The sequence below is a fragment of the Argopecten irradians genome, chromosome 3 (genome assembly GCF_041381155.1).
Source record: "Argopecten irradians isolate NY chromosome 3, Ai_NY, whole genome shotgun sequence".
In the NCBI taxonomy this organism is placed as follows: domain Eukaryota; kingdom Metazoa; phylum Mollusca; class Bivalvia; order Pectinida; family Pectinidae; genus Argopecten; species Argopecten irradians.
In genome coordinates, this window is record NC_091136.1 from 14,560,775 (window position 1) to 14,580,412 (window position 19,638).

Genomic DNA, 19,638 nt, shown 5'->3' on the forward strand with positions numbered 1-19,638 from the left:
CATTGAAATTGTCACCTTCATACATCGATTTTGGGACTCCCTGGACATCGTTTTTTCCCAAAATTTTTGATGCGCAAAATATACTGATAGTAGATTTTTTTCAGCATTTTCAGCCCTAAAAAGTACCTGCGCAAATTATACAAGTTTTTACGGTATATATACTTTACTGGTATGCTTTTGTTACAAACTATATATTATGTGTTACAACAAATAAAAGCTATATTTTTTTCAAACAAATTCAATCTGGATTCCGTGTTCCAGGAAGATCATTTCTTCAATACTTGATTATTATATTTTGAATTATAATATTAACTATAAACACTTTCACATGCAAAATATTTGTATGTTTAGATGTCTTGTTAATGACATTGTGTGAACTTACCCGACCTTTGGCGTTTCCTGTATAAATGTGTTTGCCTCGTCTGTCAAAAGCTGCCACAATATTTAGATCTGACTAAAATACAGAGAGAAAAGTTACAAACTCTAGTTTGTCCTTCACAAAACCATACAAATATGTTTTAATATCTTAGATTGATACAAAACTTTATAAAACTGAAAATAAATTCTGTGAAATTGCACCCAAAATAATGTACAATTTAGCATTTTATATCAGATTTAACAAATCATAAAAATTGTACAGGATTGAATTTTTTTACAACAATAATAACTGTATCCATACATCATCATCCATCTGTAGAGAGGTGTGGGTTCCATCTATTGTCATCATAACGGCAGGATGTTTCATAGGGCAGACCAGGAACCGCTTACTGTAACAATATAATTCTGATAGAGGTTATCTGTTCATATTATCCCACAGAAGTAATAACTACCGCGTAGAGATTGTTATAGAGATGATCAGTACCATCTATTTGATAGCATTTCCATAACTATCAGTACATAATTTTTAGCACTAACTGATTTGTAACTGGTGGGAAACAACTGTCACTACGATTTCTATTTGTATGAACTTTACCTATTTCTGGGGTGGAACTGTACTTTGAGTATTGGTGAAGGGAAGCGGAATGTCTTGTCACATTCCCCCGCCATGACGTCCCACACTGATACTGTGTTGTCTGTGGCGGCACTAAGTAGTTTATGGCCATTCCGACTCCAACTACAACAGTAAATAAGTGTACTATAAATCTGTGACTCCAACATACACTTACAACATATAAGGTAACTAATCAGCAAATTTATCCCAATAAGTAACAGATACATTCCTGTGTGTTCCTTTTTAAAAATATTCATGGTACATGTACTTTCTAGTGTATCAGCATTGTTTACCTAAGAGAACACACAGGGTGGACATGGGCATTGATGATTTTGGCGATTCCTCTTGTCAGGAAGTCCCAGATAACAATTCTTCCATCGTTACAGCCTACAGAGAGTAGTGTCCCTTGTCTGTTGTAGGCACATGTGATGGCAATGCTTACACAATCCAACGTCCCATCAAAATCCTGTAATATTATATAATTAGTCCAAATTATTCCATAAGAGTTAAATTATAGGAAAAGGTTTTAAGATAAATAGTGGTAACATATGGTTAAATCACTCTCTTTTTTTAGTATTCATGGATAGAGGTTGATATAAACATTTATTCCTTGATGGAAATTATAATGATATATGCCTTCTCCAATCATATTGAAGACTTGTTGAATGCTTAAAATTGATATTTCTTTATTATTTTTAGATTAGAGAAACCAGTTTGATTTTTGACACAGTTCTAACATGTTACCTCAGGGTAATTCTGTCCAAATGATTCTGAAAAGAAAAGAAACCAAAAACATTTAACAAAAATATACGTTATTTGAAAGCTAGAACTAAGGACGGTTTGTTATTTGAAAGCTAGAACTAAGGACGGTACTCACTTTAAACCTACAAAACATTACCGGGTACATGGATGCACAGAAAGTATCTCAGTGGGGCTGCTGCGATACGGCAGAAGTGTACCACGATATATTGTGATACACAACAGCTGTATTGTGATATGTACTGCGATAATTTGACCTTAACATATGTGGTGTCTATTTTGTATATATTCCATAATAAAAACACTTTTTCCTTTATACAAACATACAGTGCTATGTTATGTAGTTTACATCAATTTTAATCGTGTTGTTGAGTAATAAAAATGCTCCAATGTCAGGTTCTTGTTTTGAAAAATACGAGTCTGTTTGAGAAAAAGCTAGGTTACAGACGAACGCAACCTAATAATGAAATAACTAAACATGAGAGTGTCTGCAAATATTTTTTAACCTAATTAATGAACAAATTTACGTACATTTGTCCTGGCAAAATAAGCTTACGATCGTGATTTAACTTCAAAGGGCTGATTATAATTAGCTTGCATTTTTGTTTACCAAACGTGTAGGAATTGGAAAATGGCGGCGGGCGATGAAGTCTGAAATAGCTGGCAAAATCCCTGCAGCCGTGTACAGAGGACTCCACATAATCGAATAACGGTTATTTGAATATTTCGGTTATTTGCATAAAATTCTGCTGTCCCGATTTTTTCCTTCTTTATCTTTGTTTTTCAACTCCGTTTATTTGAATAGACTTTTACGTGACCTCCGGTTATTTGAATAAAATATTTGTGAAATTCTAAAAATAAAATCGAATATTTTTCAATTTTGCAATATATTTTTAGCGAAATTCGCCGATAAGTGTTTTAAGACACTTCGATTTTACTAGAAATCATCATGGTATTCACCGGGCCTTAAAGTGAATAGTCGGGCAAAGAAAACCAGTCTAAATGCATTCATTGGCCTTCCAAAAGTTCTCACATATTAATACAACGGTCAAGTTCTGCTTACGTTTCCCAGTTCTGACCATTGAAATAAAGAAAAGTTGAAAGCATTGAAAGCGAGGCTGCGTGGAAATGTAACCACGGACATAGTCAGCCGGGAGGACGTTTTAGCATTCGTATACTTTAAATTAATTTCTACGTACGCAGACAGATTTTGACGAGAAAGTTTATTTTTATATTCCATAAGAAATTATACTGGATACATTCACACCATTTTTACCGACTTTAGCCATCCTTGCCCGACTGTTCACTTTAAAATATGATGTGTTAAGAGAATTAATCCGGTATTGTTGATTGATGGAGCGATTCAGCTTGATAATATTTCAGAAACTAGCCTAATATATCATTTATATTCAACGTCGTGCATGTTTGAATCATTTGAACATTATACACGTTAGTTACAAACATTTGACCAACATCGAATCGGATGAAAACGAAAGGGATACCCACATGGCTTTATATTATCGGAAAGGAAAACAAATACAACTTGCTGGGTTTGTTTTAATGACAGAACGTTTTAATTATATCAAATTACTGAAATTATGATACTAAGAAAATATATCATAAAAAACCGGTACAGGTAAACTGTATCGCGGTACAATATTTTTGGTGGTGCATTGCAATACCCCAATATACCTGTTAACCGCGGCAGCCCTAGCTAATATCCACCCCTGGACTATCTCACAGTAAAATCAAAGGTGCAGAAAATTTTGTACATCAAAGGAATTGAAAAATTGTAATGTGGTTGATTGTGTGGCTTTAAAGTTGGGCATCACTGCATCTGTAATCTTCAAAGAAAGGCCTGTGATTGGTGCTATGTTTTGATGTTATCAGTAATGTCCACATAGATGTGAAATAGGGCGAGAGTAGTGTTCTGCCAGCCAGGTTCATACCTGCAACCCCGGACTTACTGGTTCGTCGCTCTACCGACTGAGCTAAATGGAAATTCCCCCTTGTGCGAAGCTTGCAGCAAACGTATTACCGTGTACAATTAAAACCTGCTACAGATGTGATTTTATATGTGATCAATATATATTTCTCTTTGTTTCTCATTATTTTCTCAAACCAGAAACATATACCTACTGGGACCCTATCAGTAGTAGTGAAGGAACAGTAGTCGTGATTTGGGAAAATTCATCTCATGAAAGACATTACTTCCATATAAACAAAACAACACCATCATGAAGAATTTGTCAGAGCAGCTCCAGACATTTGGAAATCTGGACGCATAGTCAAATATGCACACAATCATGACTACTATTCCGTCACGACTATTGGTTGGATCCCAGTAATGAGTATAGATCTAATATATGTTTCTGTTCAAACAAAAACAAAAACATCCTTTTTTGTCCATTGCCATTGGGCCAGCACCGAAGGCGTTATCCCTAGAAGATCAAAGACCTTTTTTTAACCTAAAGCATCTTTGAAGCGTGAAATGCAATAAATAAATAACATTTAACGACAAAATCATGAAAACACTTCAGTAAATCTTACCGAGAAGCTCCAAATTCATGCTTCTGGCGCCAGCTACCAACAGCCGAGATCAAGCCGGAAGTCATTAATGGGATTCTAATACTCAATGCAAATATCTGCACAATATATCCGGATTAAGGTAAATATCACTTAAAAATGAAAAAAAAGTCACAACATTGACATTTTTCAACTGAAGTAGCAAAAATGAGGAATCAAAATGATCACAATAGAACAACAAATACATATCAGGACCAAATGATCCAATATATGAAGTGATTTGTACGCAGTAAATTAAAAAATACGACTTTAATTACAATTCTTTCATTACAGCATTAATTACGCTCGAAAATACGCAACAAACGGCCCTTTTCAGGGCCATTATTTTTTCATTACAGCAACAGTTACGCTCGAAAATACGCAACAAACGGCCCTTTTCAGGGCCATTATTTTTTCATTACAGCAACAGATACGCTCGAAAATACGCATCAAACGGCCCTTTTCAGGGCCATTATTTTTTTTCATTTACAGCAACAAAACGAAAATACGCACCATTCTTTCATTAACAAATACACTCTAAAATACGCACCAAAGGGCCCTTTTCATGACCATTTAATACTATTATTACGCTCGGAAATGATGATAATAATAATAATAATAAAGCATACTAAATAATATTAAAATCATTTATTACAAACAGTTATGATTTGCATTGTTAGAAAGACTATTTTACTTTAAACCAAATGGCACACAAATAATGTATTTGTTAAATAACGTATCTAATTAGCTTTATTAAATTACAAAATTGAATTTTATTTGATAAAATGTCCATTTTGAGGTTGTATGAGGTAGTATGGGGTAGTATGTGGTAGTATGGGGTAGTATCTGGAAGTCGATTTGTACGCAGTAAATTAAAAAATACGACTTTAAGCTCAAAAATGGGGATTTTCCAGCAAATTTTTCATATTTGGCTTAACGCAGCAGAGGTGTTTCCCAACATCAATTTATTGTTCACAATCAGTTATTTGATTTCTTATAAATCAGTAAAACAAAAAAAAATGTATATAGAAATGCAAAACAGAATATAGTGTTATACCCTCATTATGTTTACAAAACATCACTGGGGGGGGGGGGGGGGAGTTATAATGGGCATATGCTATTTTTCGAACTCCAAACCGCTGACACTACAGTTTTCTGGTGTATTATATTTTTTTTTTTTATTTTTTTTTGTCTCTAATTTTCTTTCCAGACTTGGGAAATAGTGCAACTTCACTGCAGACTTCATTTATGACCTCAAATAATCCACTTGTGCCATATATGGTCACTGATGGTTAAAGAGACAATTCACTCAGGCTAATTCTTTTACATAACCAAGAAGCCAAATATAGCATAAATGTATTGTTCTACATTTCTTATGAAATATATAACGTAAAACATTGACAAATTCCTCGACATTGTTAAGTATTTTAATTAATATCGTTCAAATATCAAATCGTTGATCAATACGATTAAGCAGGTACAATATGGACGCTGTACCCATACCCGAGTCAAAGACACGCACGTTAAACAAATGAACTACATAACCACTGAGAAGGTGATAAAATGATTTTTAGGCAAGACAATTCACCTAACAAGGTAAACACACTACCATCAGAGCGATTTGAGCAGTTCTAGACAAAAATTGCATTACTCTACGAGCAAGGGACAGGGTTCGGCATACAAGAAGTTTGACCACAGTGTGTAATGGCGGACAGCGAGCGAGTTTGAACATTTCACACACATGTCACCACCATGGGCATTTCATGCATATCACAGTAAAACCGACTGATCTAATTTCCATTAGAACTAGGTTTTTTTCCGATATATGTACAAATTTTAATGTTCTCTAAGACAGAATTGTCCCTTTAACAAGAAGGAGGAATTCTGCTTCATACGAATTAAGGAGAACCAGCTCAGTCCTTCGAAGAATGTGGATCTGGTGTCTTTTTCATCATGCCGGGGAAGTCTGGACATCATATACGATATATATGTGAATCACTAGGTTGGAAACAGGAAGAGCTCCCACATCCCTGAAACCGATGTTTTTATCTTTAATCAGGCCATGGACGGTTGACAAGTTAGAACCACGATGGTAGCCCGGTATCGAAGACAGAGAACTAGTGAAAGAAAAATGTGTCACTGTAACCATCTGACATTTCCTTACGCTATACACAGGAAATAAACAATAGATGTGCTTGTTCTAAAGACACAAAACGTTTCGGAAAGTGTCATGGTATCGTTTTAATTTGATACCATATAGATATTAGTTGGTTTTTACGTGGAGGCAGAAGAAGATGAGGTCTAAACGATTTTTCATGAAAGTCATTCAAAGGATCGATACATACATGACAAAGTTGTAACTTGAAAACAAGTCTATAGACATAGAAATAGATACGGGAGCTTCACTGTCAGTGATCAGTCAAAAGACTCGGTAAATGTTTAGTCTCAGTTGTTTGTAATAGTCAAAGCAAAAACTTGCCCTTAGTGATAGTGAAAGGGAAAGGCCCAAGTTTAATGGGTAAAGACTGGCTTCAGGAACAAAAAACTAAACTCCATTCAGGTACAACCCCAGAAGAGGTGGACAGAGTACTGGAGAAATATGGAGATGCATTCAAGGATGGTCTTGGCATAGTCAAAGGGATAAGGTCAAAATATATGTAGACGCGCAAGCAACTCCGAAATATTTTAAGGTAAGGCCCGTACCGTACGCATTCCTTGAAAAAAATTGAAGAGGAGCTGAGTCGCCTTGAACGCGAAGGAGCGGTCGAAGCCGGGCGAAATGGGCGGCGCCCATAGTACCCATAGTAAAGGAGGATAAATCAATCTGCATCTGTAGGGATTGCAAAGTCACTGTAAATGCCGTGTCAAAACTGGACAATTACCCAATACCCAAAATCGAAGATCTATACGCAACACTGAGCGGAGGAAGTGAGTTTACAAAGCTGGACCTTAGCCAAGCATACCAGCAACTTGAACTTGATGAGGACTCAAAACAGTATGTTACAGTTACAATCGCCTTCCCTTCGGAGTGTCATCAGCACCTGGTATTTTCCAGCGTATCATGGAGAACCTGCTTCAGGGTATTTGTCACGTAGTAGTAAGAGTAAATGACATCACAGGACGTACCCAGTGCGAACATCTTGAGAACCTAAGTGAGGTCCTGCGTAGGATAACAGAGGCAGGTATCCGTTTGAAACGGTCAAAATGCATTTATCTGGCAAAGGAAGTGGTCTATATGGGTCACCGGGTCAATGCTGAGGGAGTTAGACCAATTACGGAGAAGGTCAGGGCAATCGGGGATATGCCTGCACCTACCACAGTGAAAGAACTTCCAGCGTACTAGGGAATTGTAGCCAGGTGTTGTTTACATCATTTTAAATCATCGCGCCATTCGTCATTTAAATGTATGTAAAGTGCACGTGCCGCACGGACCACTTGTCCACACTCTATCACCGGCCTCTCCCCACCGCACTCTCACTTCACCTCTCGACAGGAACGGACGTCCCTGTCGAGCTCAACCCCAGCATTCAATTCACCATTGTCACAAAGAGCCAAGAATCCCTGGTAAGTATCTGTATGAAAGTGTTCATTAAACGTATTCATCATGTAAATATAATATGTCCATTTCTGTCCATTTATATCATCATGTGAATGACATGTGAGAGAACTTATACTTTTATACTTTATCTGCTTTGCAGGTCTTCGTACCAATAAATATATATTTGTACCAAAAGAGAGCGTCCCTTATTATTTTGGGAACCCATGCTACAAATTGGCGCCCAACGTGGTTTGGTATTTTGTGGAAGACCAGGGCTGCGCTGACAAACCGGAGCAGGTGCCCGCCATTGATCCCGTTTTCAACTGTGTTTCATCATATTGTCATATTTATTCATTGATTTGCACCTGGCTGCCTACTCTTGGTAATTCTTGTATATTAATGTTGTAATTGTTGTTTACTGTTGATAGTTGTCATTGATATCTATAACTAGTGTTATCAACAGGGGCGATATATATTTTGTATCCACTTTTGTCATTTTGGACCTCAGATAATTCTAATGAGTTTGAGTAAGTTGGAGAAGTATTTAGATAAACCAATTGAATCCCCACAAAGGTTATCTAGTAGACCTATACTTGTAACTAGTAGTAAAGGTTTTTCTTTATTTAGGAATTTGGATTTAATCAAATGTTTAGGGTTCGAACTAGAAATAAATTGTTGGCCTGGAGCAAATTTCAATCAAACTTATAATTGGCTAAAGTCAAATCTTGCTGGTAAACAAAGAAAGTATGGGGATATCACATTATACATCTGGATAGGTACGTGTGACTTAACCAGCAAGAAGGGCAAATTTATAGATCTCGCTCAAAACAGCGACAAGGAGTGTGAGGAATTTATTCATTTTCAAATTGATAGGATTGTATCATTTGTTAAGAACTTTTCAACAATCAAACTAATATTTTTTTAGATATTCCTCCATATTCAATTGTATCCTGGAATACTTATAAGGGTCACCAGTGCCCTGATTTGTTTATAGATCAGGATAGGATTCTGGATGGCAGAATTACTTTGTTAAACAATTACATTCAGGAGGTAGACCAACAATTAGGTGTAAAATCTCTAAATTTTAGAGCAGACCTTTTGAAATACCAGAGAAAAGGCAGGAAACCTGTGGTTAATTTTGAGTTATTTAAAGACGGTGTTCATCCCGGCAGAGTTTTGGCTCGGGTATGGATGAAGCGTTTTGTCACTAAAATTTTTCATGATTGTGTATGATTGTTTATTTTGCATTTATTACTTATTGTAAGCTTGTATGTTGACATAACCTGTATATATATATATGCAGTTATGCCCAGTCCAATAAAGATGGATCATGATACAGTAGGTATGGATGATGGGAAGGGAGCTGGAGTAGCTTCTGGCGGCCCAGGGGATAAACAGGTTAAACCTGGGGTCAAATTGATCCCGAATCACCTACAATGTCTGATGATGACATGATTAGACATCTCTTGTCCAAAGGGAAATATGTTATATCCACTAAGGGTACTGTGGATGGAACTGGTATTAAACCATCAGTTATTCCCCCCTTGGATAGAGGGAGATCTAGTTCTATTTCATTTTTAAATAGCACAAGTAATGATGGCACTTCATCATTTTCGGGTAATAGGTCCCATACTGTACCCAAGATTCCACCATTTTCTGGGGATGACCCTCCCATGAAAGGGGACATATCCTATATGGAGTGGAGATTTGAGATCAGGAGTTTGGACAGAGACCCAGATGTCTCTCCCAGCTTGTTGATTCAGGCGATCCGTCGGTCGTTGCGTGGTACTGCGCGACGTATGATTATGACGTTAGGGGAGGGGTCTACTGTACCACAGATTTTGTCCAAATTAGATTCTTTATTTGGCGATACATCAACTCATGGTATGGTCATGCAGAATTTTTTTAATTCAAAACAAAGACCTGATGAGTGTGTTGTCAATTTTGGGTGTCGATTGGATTCACTATTACAGACCAGACAGCGATAGATAATGGTTCCTTACACAGGTCGGCAAAAAATGATCTCTTGCGTCAGAAATTTTGGACGTCATTATACTCGGATCAGTTACGGAGTCAGACTAGGCACAAATATGACTCAATTACGAGTTATGACCAACTATCGCGAGAAATCCGCATGGTGGAAAAAGAAATCAATATTTCTAAACAGGATACCGTACATTCCACTGATAACAAGAAAAAGGTTAAGAGCCAGAGTCACTTTGTTACTTGTGAACTTGAACAGCAACAGGTAACTACCAATCCTTCAGAGATTAGCAAGGACTTTCAGAATAAACTCAAAGATGTTGTTGAGGACAGACTCTCGGCTAGAATCGATCAAAAATTTGATCAGATTCTCTCCAAACTTGGTAATACGGAGCATGGCAAATCAGGCCAAGGTCATAATAAGGGTCAAGGACAGAGGTCAAATAGAGGTCGTGGTTACCGGGGTAACCGGAACAATCCTAAATCAGGTCAGGATAAGGGTAAGTCCAAGGAGCACCCAAACAACTAGCGGTCTCTGCTAGTGGCCGCGTAGAGACCGTCAATGGAGGTCAAGGTTAAGGTCACACTGATATTTTGAATCGTTCGGTAGGGGTATCCAACGAAGGTCATGTGGTCATTGAGGGACACAAAGTCAAGTGTTTGATAGACAGTGGTTCTATGGTTTCCACTATGTCATATGGATTTTATAAGAAGTTGTCCAATAAACCTGATTTACAGGATTTGAATACACTTGCTGTAGATATAACAGTGGCGAATGGTTCTAAGTTAAATTACTTAGGATATATTGAGTTAAATTTGTGTATACCTTTCATAAATGACAAATCATTTAGCATTCTAGCTTTGATCGTGCCTGACACTGATTATAACAAGACTTGTCCTGTGTTGTTAGGAACAAATGTTATTCGTTTAGTTAGAGATCTAAACGTTGATGAAACTTATTCAAGTATACCTACATCATGGCAAACGGCAATCGATAGTATTACCTGTTCTTACACTGTGAAATCTTTTAACAGGAAGTCTGTCAAGCTGGCTCCTTATGAGTCCATGGTTGTTAACGGTATGGTCCGGGGTATTGACCCGGGTACTTCAAATCTCGTTACAGAAAACTTTTATGATACTAACCTTAAGTATACAGTCTGCCCCAGAGTTGTTAGGGTTAGACAGAATGTGTCTAGTGTCAAGTTACCTGTGAAGATCTGTAATATTACAGCGAAGCCAATAGTTATTAACCCGAGGGCAACCCTCTGTCTTGCTAATGAGGTTAAAATTGTTGATAATTTGGCTTCAGATTCACAGGTTGACTCTCCAGTGTCCTTACCTGAGGAACTGGGTCTTCATGTTGACACACAAAATCTTTCTGAGGCGCAGCTGCTGAGGGTTCGTCAGGTTTTAGGTAATTGGAAGCATGCATTTTCCACCAGTGCTTTTGATATCGGCTGTACAAACATTGTTAAGCACAAGATCGACCTCATCGAGGAAAGGCCTTTTAAGCAGCCTTACCGGAAAATACCTCCCGGCATGTATGAGGAAGTGCGACAGCATATACGTGATATGCTGGAAGCTGATGTTATTACGGAGAGTAAAAGTCCATTCTCTAGTAATGTGGTACTTGTTCGCAAGAAAGACGGTAGTCTACGTTTTTGTATTGATTACCGTATGTTGAACTCTCGTACGCGCAGAGATGCATATATGTTACCTCGATTCGACGACACCGTGGATACTTTATGCGGGTCGCGATATTTTTCGAAGCTAGACCTTCGTTCGAAAACCGCATTTTCCGTGGGCAATTTGGGTTTCTGGGAAACCAAGCGGATGGGTTTTGGTCTCACCAATGCACCAGCTACGTTCCAGCGTTTAATGGAAAAGTGCATGGGTGATATGCATCTGCGCGAGTGTCTCATCTTTCTTGACGATATTTTGATATTCTCCAAAACTTTTGACGAACACCTCGTAAGGTTAGAGTCCGTATTCTCAAGACTCGTACAGCACGGCTTGAAACTTAAACCATCCAAGTGTGAGCTTTTTAAGTCTTCAGTGACATATCTCGGTCATGTCGTCTCAGAGCACGGTATAGCAATAGACCCTGAAAAGGTGTCTGCTGTTAAGGATTGGCCCGAGCCAAAGAACGTAAAGGATTTGCGTCAGTTTTTAGGATTTAGCGGCTATTATTGGCGATTTGTAAAGGATTATGCTAAGGTAGTCCAGCCTCTTAATAGTCTGCTTCAAGGCCATGACTTGAAGAAAAAACCCAAAACGGCTAAGTCTCGAAAGTCTAAGCCCAAGGCTAAAGCCAAATGGGTTTGGGGTACACTACAGCAGGAGGTCTTTGATTTGGTTAAACAAAAACTGACGCAACCCCCTGTTCTGGCATATGCTGACTTCTCAAAAGATTTTCTTGTACATACAGATGCCAGTTCTTTAGGCTTGGGTGCAGTTTTGTACCAGGTACAAGAGGGAAAGGAGAAAGTAATTGCGTATGCGAGTCGGGGGCCTTAGACCCAGTGAACGGAATTATCCGGCACATAAATTAGAATTTCTAGCATTGAAATAGGCGGTTACAGAGAAACTTCATGATTATCTCTATGGTAATAAGTTTGAAGTTGTCACAGACAATAACCCCTTAACTTATGTGCTGGGTAAGGCCAAGCTGGATGCTACCGGTCAGAGGTGGGTAGCAGCGCTAGCCAACTATGATTTCACTCATAGATACCGAGCTGGGAAAAAAACCTAGATGCCGATGGTCTCTCTAGAATTTCACAGGTCCAAATCGATTCTGTTCATGCCATTTGCCAGTCTATGGTGTCTAACTTGCCTCCATTAGCGGACAGTGTATCGGATGTTGCCGTAGCTCATGTGGCCAGTGAGTTTGCGGTGGAATCTGATACTATTAGCACAGTAGACTGGAAGCAGGAACAACAGGTGGATCAGGACATTGCTAGGGTTTCCGATCTGGTGAGAACCGGTTTTCATCCCAGGGGGAAACCATTACAGAATGAGTCCCCATATGTGCAAAAACTTTTAAGAGCTTGGAACAAATTGTGTTTGCGAGATGGTGTTCTCTATAGAACCGTTTCTCTCGATGGTCAGAAAGTAAATCAGCTCGTCCTTCCAAAGCATTATCATTCCCTAGCACTTAAGGGTGTCCATGATGATGTTGGACACCAGGGAAGGGAGAAAACTCTTTGGTTGGCACGTCAACGCTTTTACTGGCCTGGTATGGAGAAGGATGTAAACACTAAAGTTGACACTTGTGGCCGCTGTATAAGACGTAAGACTCCAGTTAAACCGGTTGCTGAGTTGGTGCCAATAGAATCCTCTAGACCACTTCAGATACTCTGTATCGATTTCCCCAGTCTTGAGAAATCCTCAAGTGGTTATGAGAACATTCTGGTTATAACCGATCACTTCACTAGGTATGCGCAGGCAGTGCCATGTCGTAACCAGACAGCACACACACAACAGCTAAGGCTTTGTACGAAAAGTTCATTGCCTACTACAGCTTCCCTGAGCAGCTTCATAGTGATCAAGGGCGTAACTTTGAGAGTAAGGTGATAAAGGAGCTGTGTAAAATCGCAGGGGTTCAGAAGACCAGAACCACTCCTTATCATCCTCAGGCAAACGGCTCAGCCGAAAGGTTCAACAGAACACTCCTAGGGATGCTTGCAACCCTCGAGGAGCATGAAAAACCAGACTGGACCTCTTATATAGCGCCCCTGGTTCAAGCCTATAATGCAACAAAGAGCGATGCCACCGGCTATCCACCACATTACTTAATGTTTGGTTGGCATCCTCGATTGTCAGTAGACGCGGTTTTTGGCTTCAACCCAGCCGAGCAACAGGAATCTGTGGACCCGTCATCCTATGTTGGTAAACTACGGGGCCGCATGGAATTTGCGTACGAGACTGCCCGTCGTACCGCATCTAAAAGAGCTGCTCAGAACAAAGACCGATATGACCAGTCAGTTCGAGAGTCGAAGTTTGAGGTTGGTGACCGTGTTTTGGTTCGCAAAACTGGTCTCAAGGGAAAGAATAAATTGGCTGATAGGTGGGAACAGGAACCCTATTTGGTGACTTCTATTCCAAATAGTGATATTCCGGTCTATAAGGTTGCACCCGAATGTGGTAAGGGATCGAAACGAACCCTTCACAGAAACATGCTGCTTCCTTTCCACTCAATTCCAGTGGACGTTCCTCCTAAGGGAGCTAACCGTAAGGTTAACCGACCAAAACAGTCAATCCCTGAACGACGACATAGTCCAGACCCAACTTCCACATCTGAATCTGATTCAGAGTCAGATACTGAGCTCTGTCCTGTTGTAAGAAAACGTACAAGACAGTCGAGAAACCGTAAGCCCAGTGAGGTAGGCCTTAGTCCAATTCCCCGACCTAGTCGATCCACTATCGATTTAGGTACGACAGGACCTAACGAACCTGTGTCACCACAGGAACTCCATATTGACCCTCCGGAGAGTCCCCACTCAGCCACTCCGTCTACGGAACACCCTATTGATGATACCATCAGTGTTGTGGACGGGATTGCGGTTGATGAGAGCATGGTTTCTCAACCTGTTCCAAGGAGGTCAACTCGGCCATCTAAACCTCCAGAGCGTTGGGGCTATACGGTTTCCTCTATAGCAGCTGTGAGCAAAGAGTCAGGAGAAATCTTTGTGTGATTAGAACTTACACAATATCCAATTTTATCCAATACTATGAGTAGCCTCCCTTGGAAAGTTGATACCGACTGGAAGGGGGTCCCCCAACCGTTGGAGATTAAGTTCCAGAGTGGGAATGTATTTTTTTAATGTGTCATTTGATATTTTATCTTGTGATCAACCTCATTTTATTGATACCATGTTTTTTATGTATTAGTATCCTTACAGATACAAGCAACCACCACCTGTTGTCAGGTATGGGGCCCCCAAACCGTCAGCAGTGGTATGTTGTAGTATGATGGTGGGTGTGTTATTTCGGTCGTAAAACCAGAAAGAATTGCAGTGAGTTTCATTTTGTTAACGTTACACATGCCATCCAGAACTTAGACTGCTTTATTCTTTAAGCCAGTCTAAATGTTCTATTATTAGCATGTCCCATTTAAAGGTCCCTTCTGCAAAGATGGTTCCTGTCTCTCCTGTGCTATTGCTCCTAAATAGGGTTCCTTTATAGTAAACCATACCTATATTAGTTCTTATTTCTAGGGCACTACCAGTTCTAGAGCGGTAGTCTCCGTGATATTTTTATCGTTAAATTATCTTTAAAAATGTCCTATTGAGAAATGCCAGGTGTCATTTAACAAAGCGGGGGAGTATGTAGCCAGGTGTTGTTTACATCATTTTAAATCATCGCGCCATTCGTCATTTAAATGTATGTAAAGTGCACGTGCCGCACGGACCACTTGACCACACTCTATCACCGGCCTCTCCCCACCGCACTCTCACTTCACCTCTCGACAGGAACGGACGTCCCTGTCGAGCTCAACCCCAGCATTCAATTCACCATTGTCACAAAGAGCCAAGAAGCCCTGGTAAGTATCTGTATGAAAGTGTTCATTAAACGTATTCATCATGTAAATATAATATGTCCATTTCTGTCCATTTAGATCATCGTGTGAATGACGTGTGAGAGAACTTATACTTTTATACTTTATCTACTTTGCAGGTCTTCGTACCAATAGATATATATTTGTACCAAAAGAGAGCGTCCCTTATTATTTTGGGAACCCATGCTACAGAATGATCAACTTTTATAGTCGGTATTTGCCAAACATATCAACAGTATTAGCACCACTACACGAGTTACTGTTAAAGGGCGCAAAATGGGCTTGGACAAAGGACCTACAAGAAGCATTCCGAAAGTCAAAGCAGCTGTTATTGTCGGCGGATCTATGTACTATGCTGCGATGCATCACTCTACGGTGTCGGTGCTGTACTCGCTATGAAGATGGAAGATGATTCAGAATGGCCAGTTTGTTACGCTTCGCGTACATTGTCTCCAGCGGAGAAGAATTATTCACATTTGGAGAAAGTAGGACTTTCAATCAGGAAAGTAGGACTTTCAATCATTTTTGGAGTGAAAACGTTTCACCAATACTTGTATGGCAACCATTTTCTACTATACACAGATCATAAACCCCTGTTTGGTTTATTGAAGGAAGATCGGAGGATTCCAGAAATGGCCGCTGCCAGAATACAGCGGTGGGCCTTAACACTGTCCGCATACGAGTACACGCTTGTATATAAGGATAGTCGTAAAAACTGCGCAGATGGACTTAGTCGACTTCCTGTTCAGGAGAAACTTGTGGAACCCCCTGTTCCAGGAAAGATTAAAATGGACATGGAACAGTTGGATCAGTAAACCATAAAAGCCGATGAAATTAAACAGTGGACCAGTAAAGATCCACTGCTCGCACAGGTGGTCAGCTACATTGTACGTCAAATCTGGATGGCCAAAGAGAAGTCCCAATGCGTCACTGAGACCGTTTTTTAAGTGTTCGATCAGAGTTGAGTGTCGAGGATGGTTGTTTACTTCGCGTTAGTCTGGTTGTGATTCCACTCAAGGGACATGCTCAAATACTACAAATTCTGCACGAAGGACACCCAGGCACCAACAGAATGAAAAACCTTGCAAGATCATATGTGTGGTGGCTTAAGATTGATTCAGACATTGAAAAGACGATACAAAACTGTAGTTTGTGTCAGTTAAACAGAAAACCTCCGGCAGAGGCACCCTTTCACGCATGGAAATTTCTATATGAAATATGAAATACTGAAAATTTAAAAACGACCGTAGTGTACATAACATGTACAGTCTACGTGTATATTAACAATGTATATGTATATCGTACGCAAACTAAACAACATTTATCCACGTAAAACTTTTATTCGGGTCTTTACAGTAAACAATATGAAGATACATGTAGGAATACGGTATTACCATATAATATTTAGGAAGCTTCTTATGAGCTGTGCTCTTACAAGGCATTGCCTTAATTCATATTAGATTGCTGCTGGAAAATATTTTTGCTGCGTCAAGCCAAATATGAAAAATTTGCTAAAAAAATTACCATTTTTGAGCTTAAAATCCGATTTTTTCATTCCCTGCGTAAAAATCATTAAATATATTGGATTATTTGGTTCTGGTAGGCATTAAAGCGTACGCAAGGGAGGTAACTGAGGCGGGAACCAGTCTAAACCTGCCCATATGTATGAAAAAATAGCGGCCGCAAACTGAAGGTGTCAGTGTGTAGGATTGAATTTTGTAGATTGTGTTTTTTTCTTATATTTTCGTTTATCTGTTACCTTATAAGTGCTTCGCAGTTCGTGCCCGAAAATGCGCTCTTATAATGTTTTATGACATGATCACCATAAAAATTATAAGAAACGGGGAACTATTTTCTTTTGTTTTTAATGCCGCAATTCCCACGGCGGCAAACGTGGGAACATGACCCCAAGTTTGGTAGGAACATATGTATGACTCGATTACAATAAGCTATTAAGAGAAAAAATATGGGTATCTAATAAAAATATGCAACTTTCACGAGAATAAATGATATTCATTTGCGTGAAAAACTGTAAATATAAGGAACATTTTTTTTTATTTCCTTGAGGTATAATGATCATAAAAGGCGGTTATACTTGGTATTTTCTCTTTTCTCTTTAGCAGAAGTATCGAGGGAATTGTACCTGCTTCCTCTTTACTTGCTGCCCCATTGCATGATCGTAAAAGACGACTAAATTTAGGATCTTGTCTTTTTTCTTCTTCTCATTGGCTACTGCTTCGATCCCAACTTTTCCTTATTTTTTGTACATTTTGTCTTCTGTTGAGTGCTCACCCATGTGAGGTAGGCTCTGGGTTCTGTCCCCTGGCAGAGACACACTAAAGTGGTAGTTTTTATTCCTCATGATCACTTAAAAGAGAGTGGAACAAACGGTTTGCCTGTTGTAACCTAGTGTAATATGTTGTCTTTGATGGGATGCCTCAGTGATATACATTTTGTAGCACTATACAAACGGCAAGAGTTCCTCTATGAAAAAGAGACACAACACAAATATACTGCACCCTTCCAATACAGACATTGACACATCACAGCTCATAACAGACGTGGGAGGCCGTCCTTAAGTGACCCGTCTGTTAATTCTATAAACCGAACGGGACAAAAAAACAACAACAATAAAAACCTATCCTAACCAGATCTATTGAGAAGTAATCTATACTTAAACCTGCGATGTAAAATTGCAAACGTATAAAGCGTTTTATGCATGATGCATGTATCCACAACCTTTAATCATAATAACAAAAAAGACCATAAATCTAGGCTGTGGTCTACAATTCCTTTTCACATTTTGAAGTGTTATCAGTAATTTTAAATTAAATTCTGAAGAGCTGTTGTCATCTTAACATACTTAAAGCACAAAACAAGACCTTTAACAGTGCAAAAAATATCCGTTGTAACTGATGTTTATAAGGCATCATACATGTTTTTGTGTGCATTTGAAAAAAAAATTCTTATCTTAATTCATCAAATCATGTTGTTTTCAATAGATAATTGAAGAAAGAATTTTATTCATTTATGGAACATTTAATCTTTAAAGATGCTCCACCGCTGACAAATGGTATTTTTTCACTTTCAAAAACAGGATCAGATGATTTGGTATTTTTCTTCAGTTACAAAAGTTACTTACTTTACACCATTACCACCCTTGGAAAGTTTGAGCTTCTTATAATAATTAATTGCATCCCGAACAAATTCTGTGGCACTATGTTCTATATAGAATAAAGTTTTCACTGCGCATACACCAATAACAAAATAAATTATTTTATATTATTTTTTGTGTTAATTAGACATATATATATATATATACGATTAAACACCAATTGTTGTTCAAATGATGAGTATCATTTGTGGTCTGTTGGCGGTAAAGCATCTTTAAGATAAATTGCCTAAGACAAATTTTCTTCTGAAAAGGTTTAATTAAATTACAGCTAAACGCTTTATTTAAATCCAATAACAAGTGGTACATACTGTGAGTCTAAAGTGTTCACCTAGATCATCTTAGTCAAACAACAGTATTGTTAAAATATTGTTTGACGGTACAGACCTTAATGTGTCTGTGAAGGGAATGGTTAAGGAATTTGTTGGAATAAATCTTTTGAAATTGAAAAAGCCTTATGACGATTGAAAGAACATTATGACTATAGGTCATCCCGAGTCTTTCAAGTCTGATCACCTAAAAATTTGACCAGTTGTCATTATACTCATCCATTCAATAACATGATGATTTGATTTTAAAATCAATGATAACATACCTCTTTGGCAGTAGACTTGGATGACTCTTTGGTGGCAGTAGACGTGGATGACTCTTTGGTGGCAGTAGACGTGGATGACTCTTTGGTGGCAGTAGACGTGGATGACTCTTTGGTGGCAGTAGATTTGGATGCCTTTTTGGTGACAGTAGACTTGGATGATGTCTTGACATCTTCTTGAACTTGCAATATTTACACAAAAAATGAACTTATATTAAACATTTGAGAAATGGAGCAGATCATTTTTTGAAACTCTAGGGTACAAACTTATATAGTTTTGGCTCCTGCTTAGCGCTCAGCATAACGGGAGTGGGACGACTGGTTCGCCCGTTGTCAGTATAATGTGACTGGGTGGGGGTATGTTGCTTGGTGTCTTCGGCGGCATGTTTCAGTGATATAGCACTATACAATAAGACACTACATGAATATACCTCAGTCTCCCAAAACACGCACCTCGCACAACATACACACAAAACATTGT

At 38.7% G+C, this 19,638-nt stretch overlaps 1 protein-coding gene and 1 pseudogene across 2 annotated transcripts in view; one reads left to right on the forward strand and one right to left on the reverse strand.

Moving 5' to 3' along the window:
• Positions 1-19,300, reverse strand: part of LOC138317627 (retinoblastoma-binding protein 5-like) — a 31,864-nt gene extending 12,564 nt beyond the window's left edge. Inside the window, exons 1-6 of one of the 2 annotated variants that reach the window (XM_069259426.1) lie at positions 19,161-19,300; positions 1,736-1,761; positions 1,285-1,457; positions 974-1,114; positions 680-767; positions 383-454 (exon numbers count right to left, since the gene is read on the reverse strand). In XM_069259426.1, the coding sequence (XP_069115527.1) occupies positions 383-454; positions 680-767; positions 974-1,047 (234 nt within the window). In that variant the 5' untranslated portion in view covers positions 1,048-1,114; positions 1,285-1,457; positions 1,736-1,761; positions 19,161-19,300. Of the gene's footprint in view, positions 1-382; positions 455-679; positions 768-973; positions 1,115-1,284; positions 1,458-1,735; positions 1,762-4,300; positions 4,430-19,160 lie in introns of those variants that run through there. The other variant, XM_069259425.1, reaches the window with a different exon arrangement.
• Positions 9,284-10,380, forward strand: LOC138317625 (uncharacterized; annotated as a pseudogene).
• Positions 19,301-19,638: the final 338 nt, after the last annotated feature.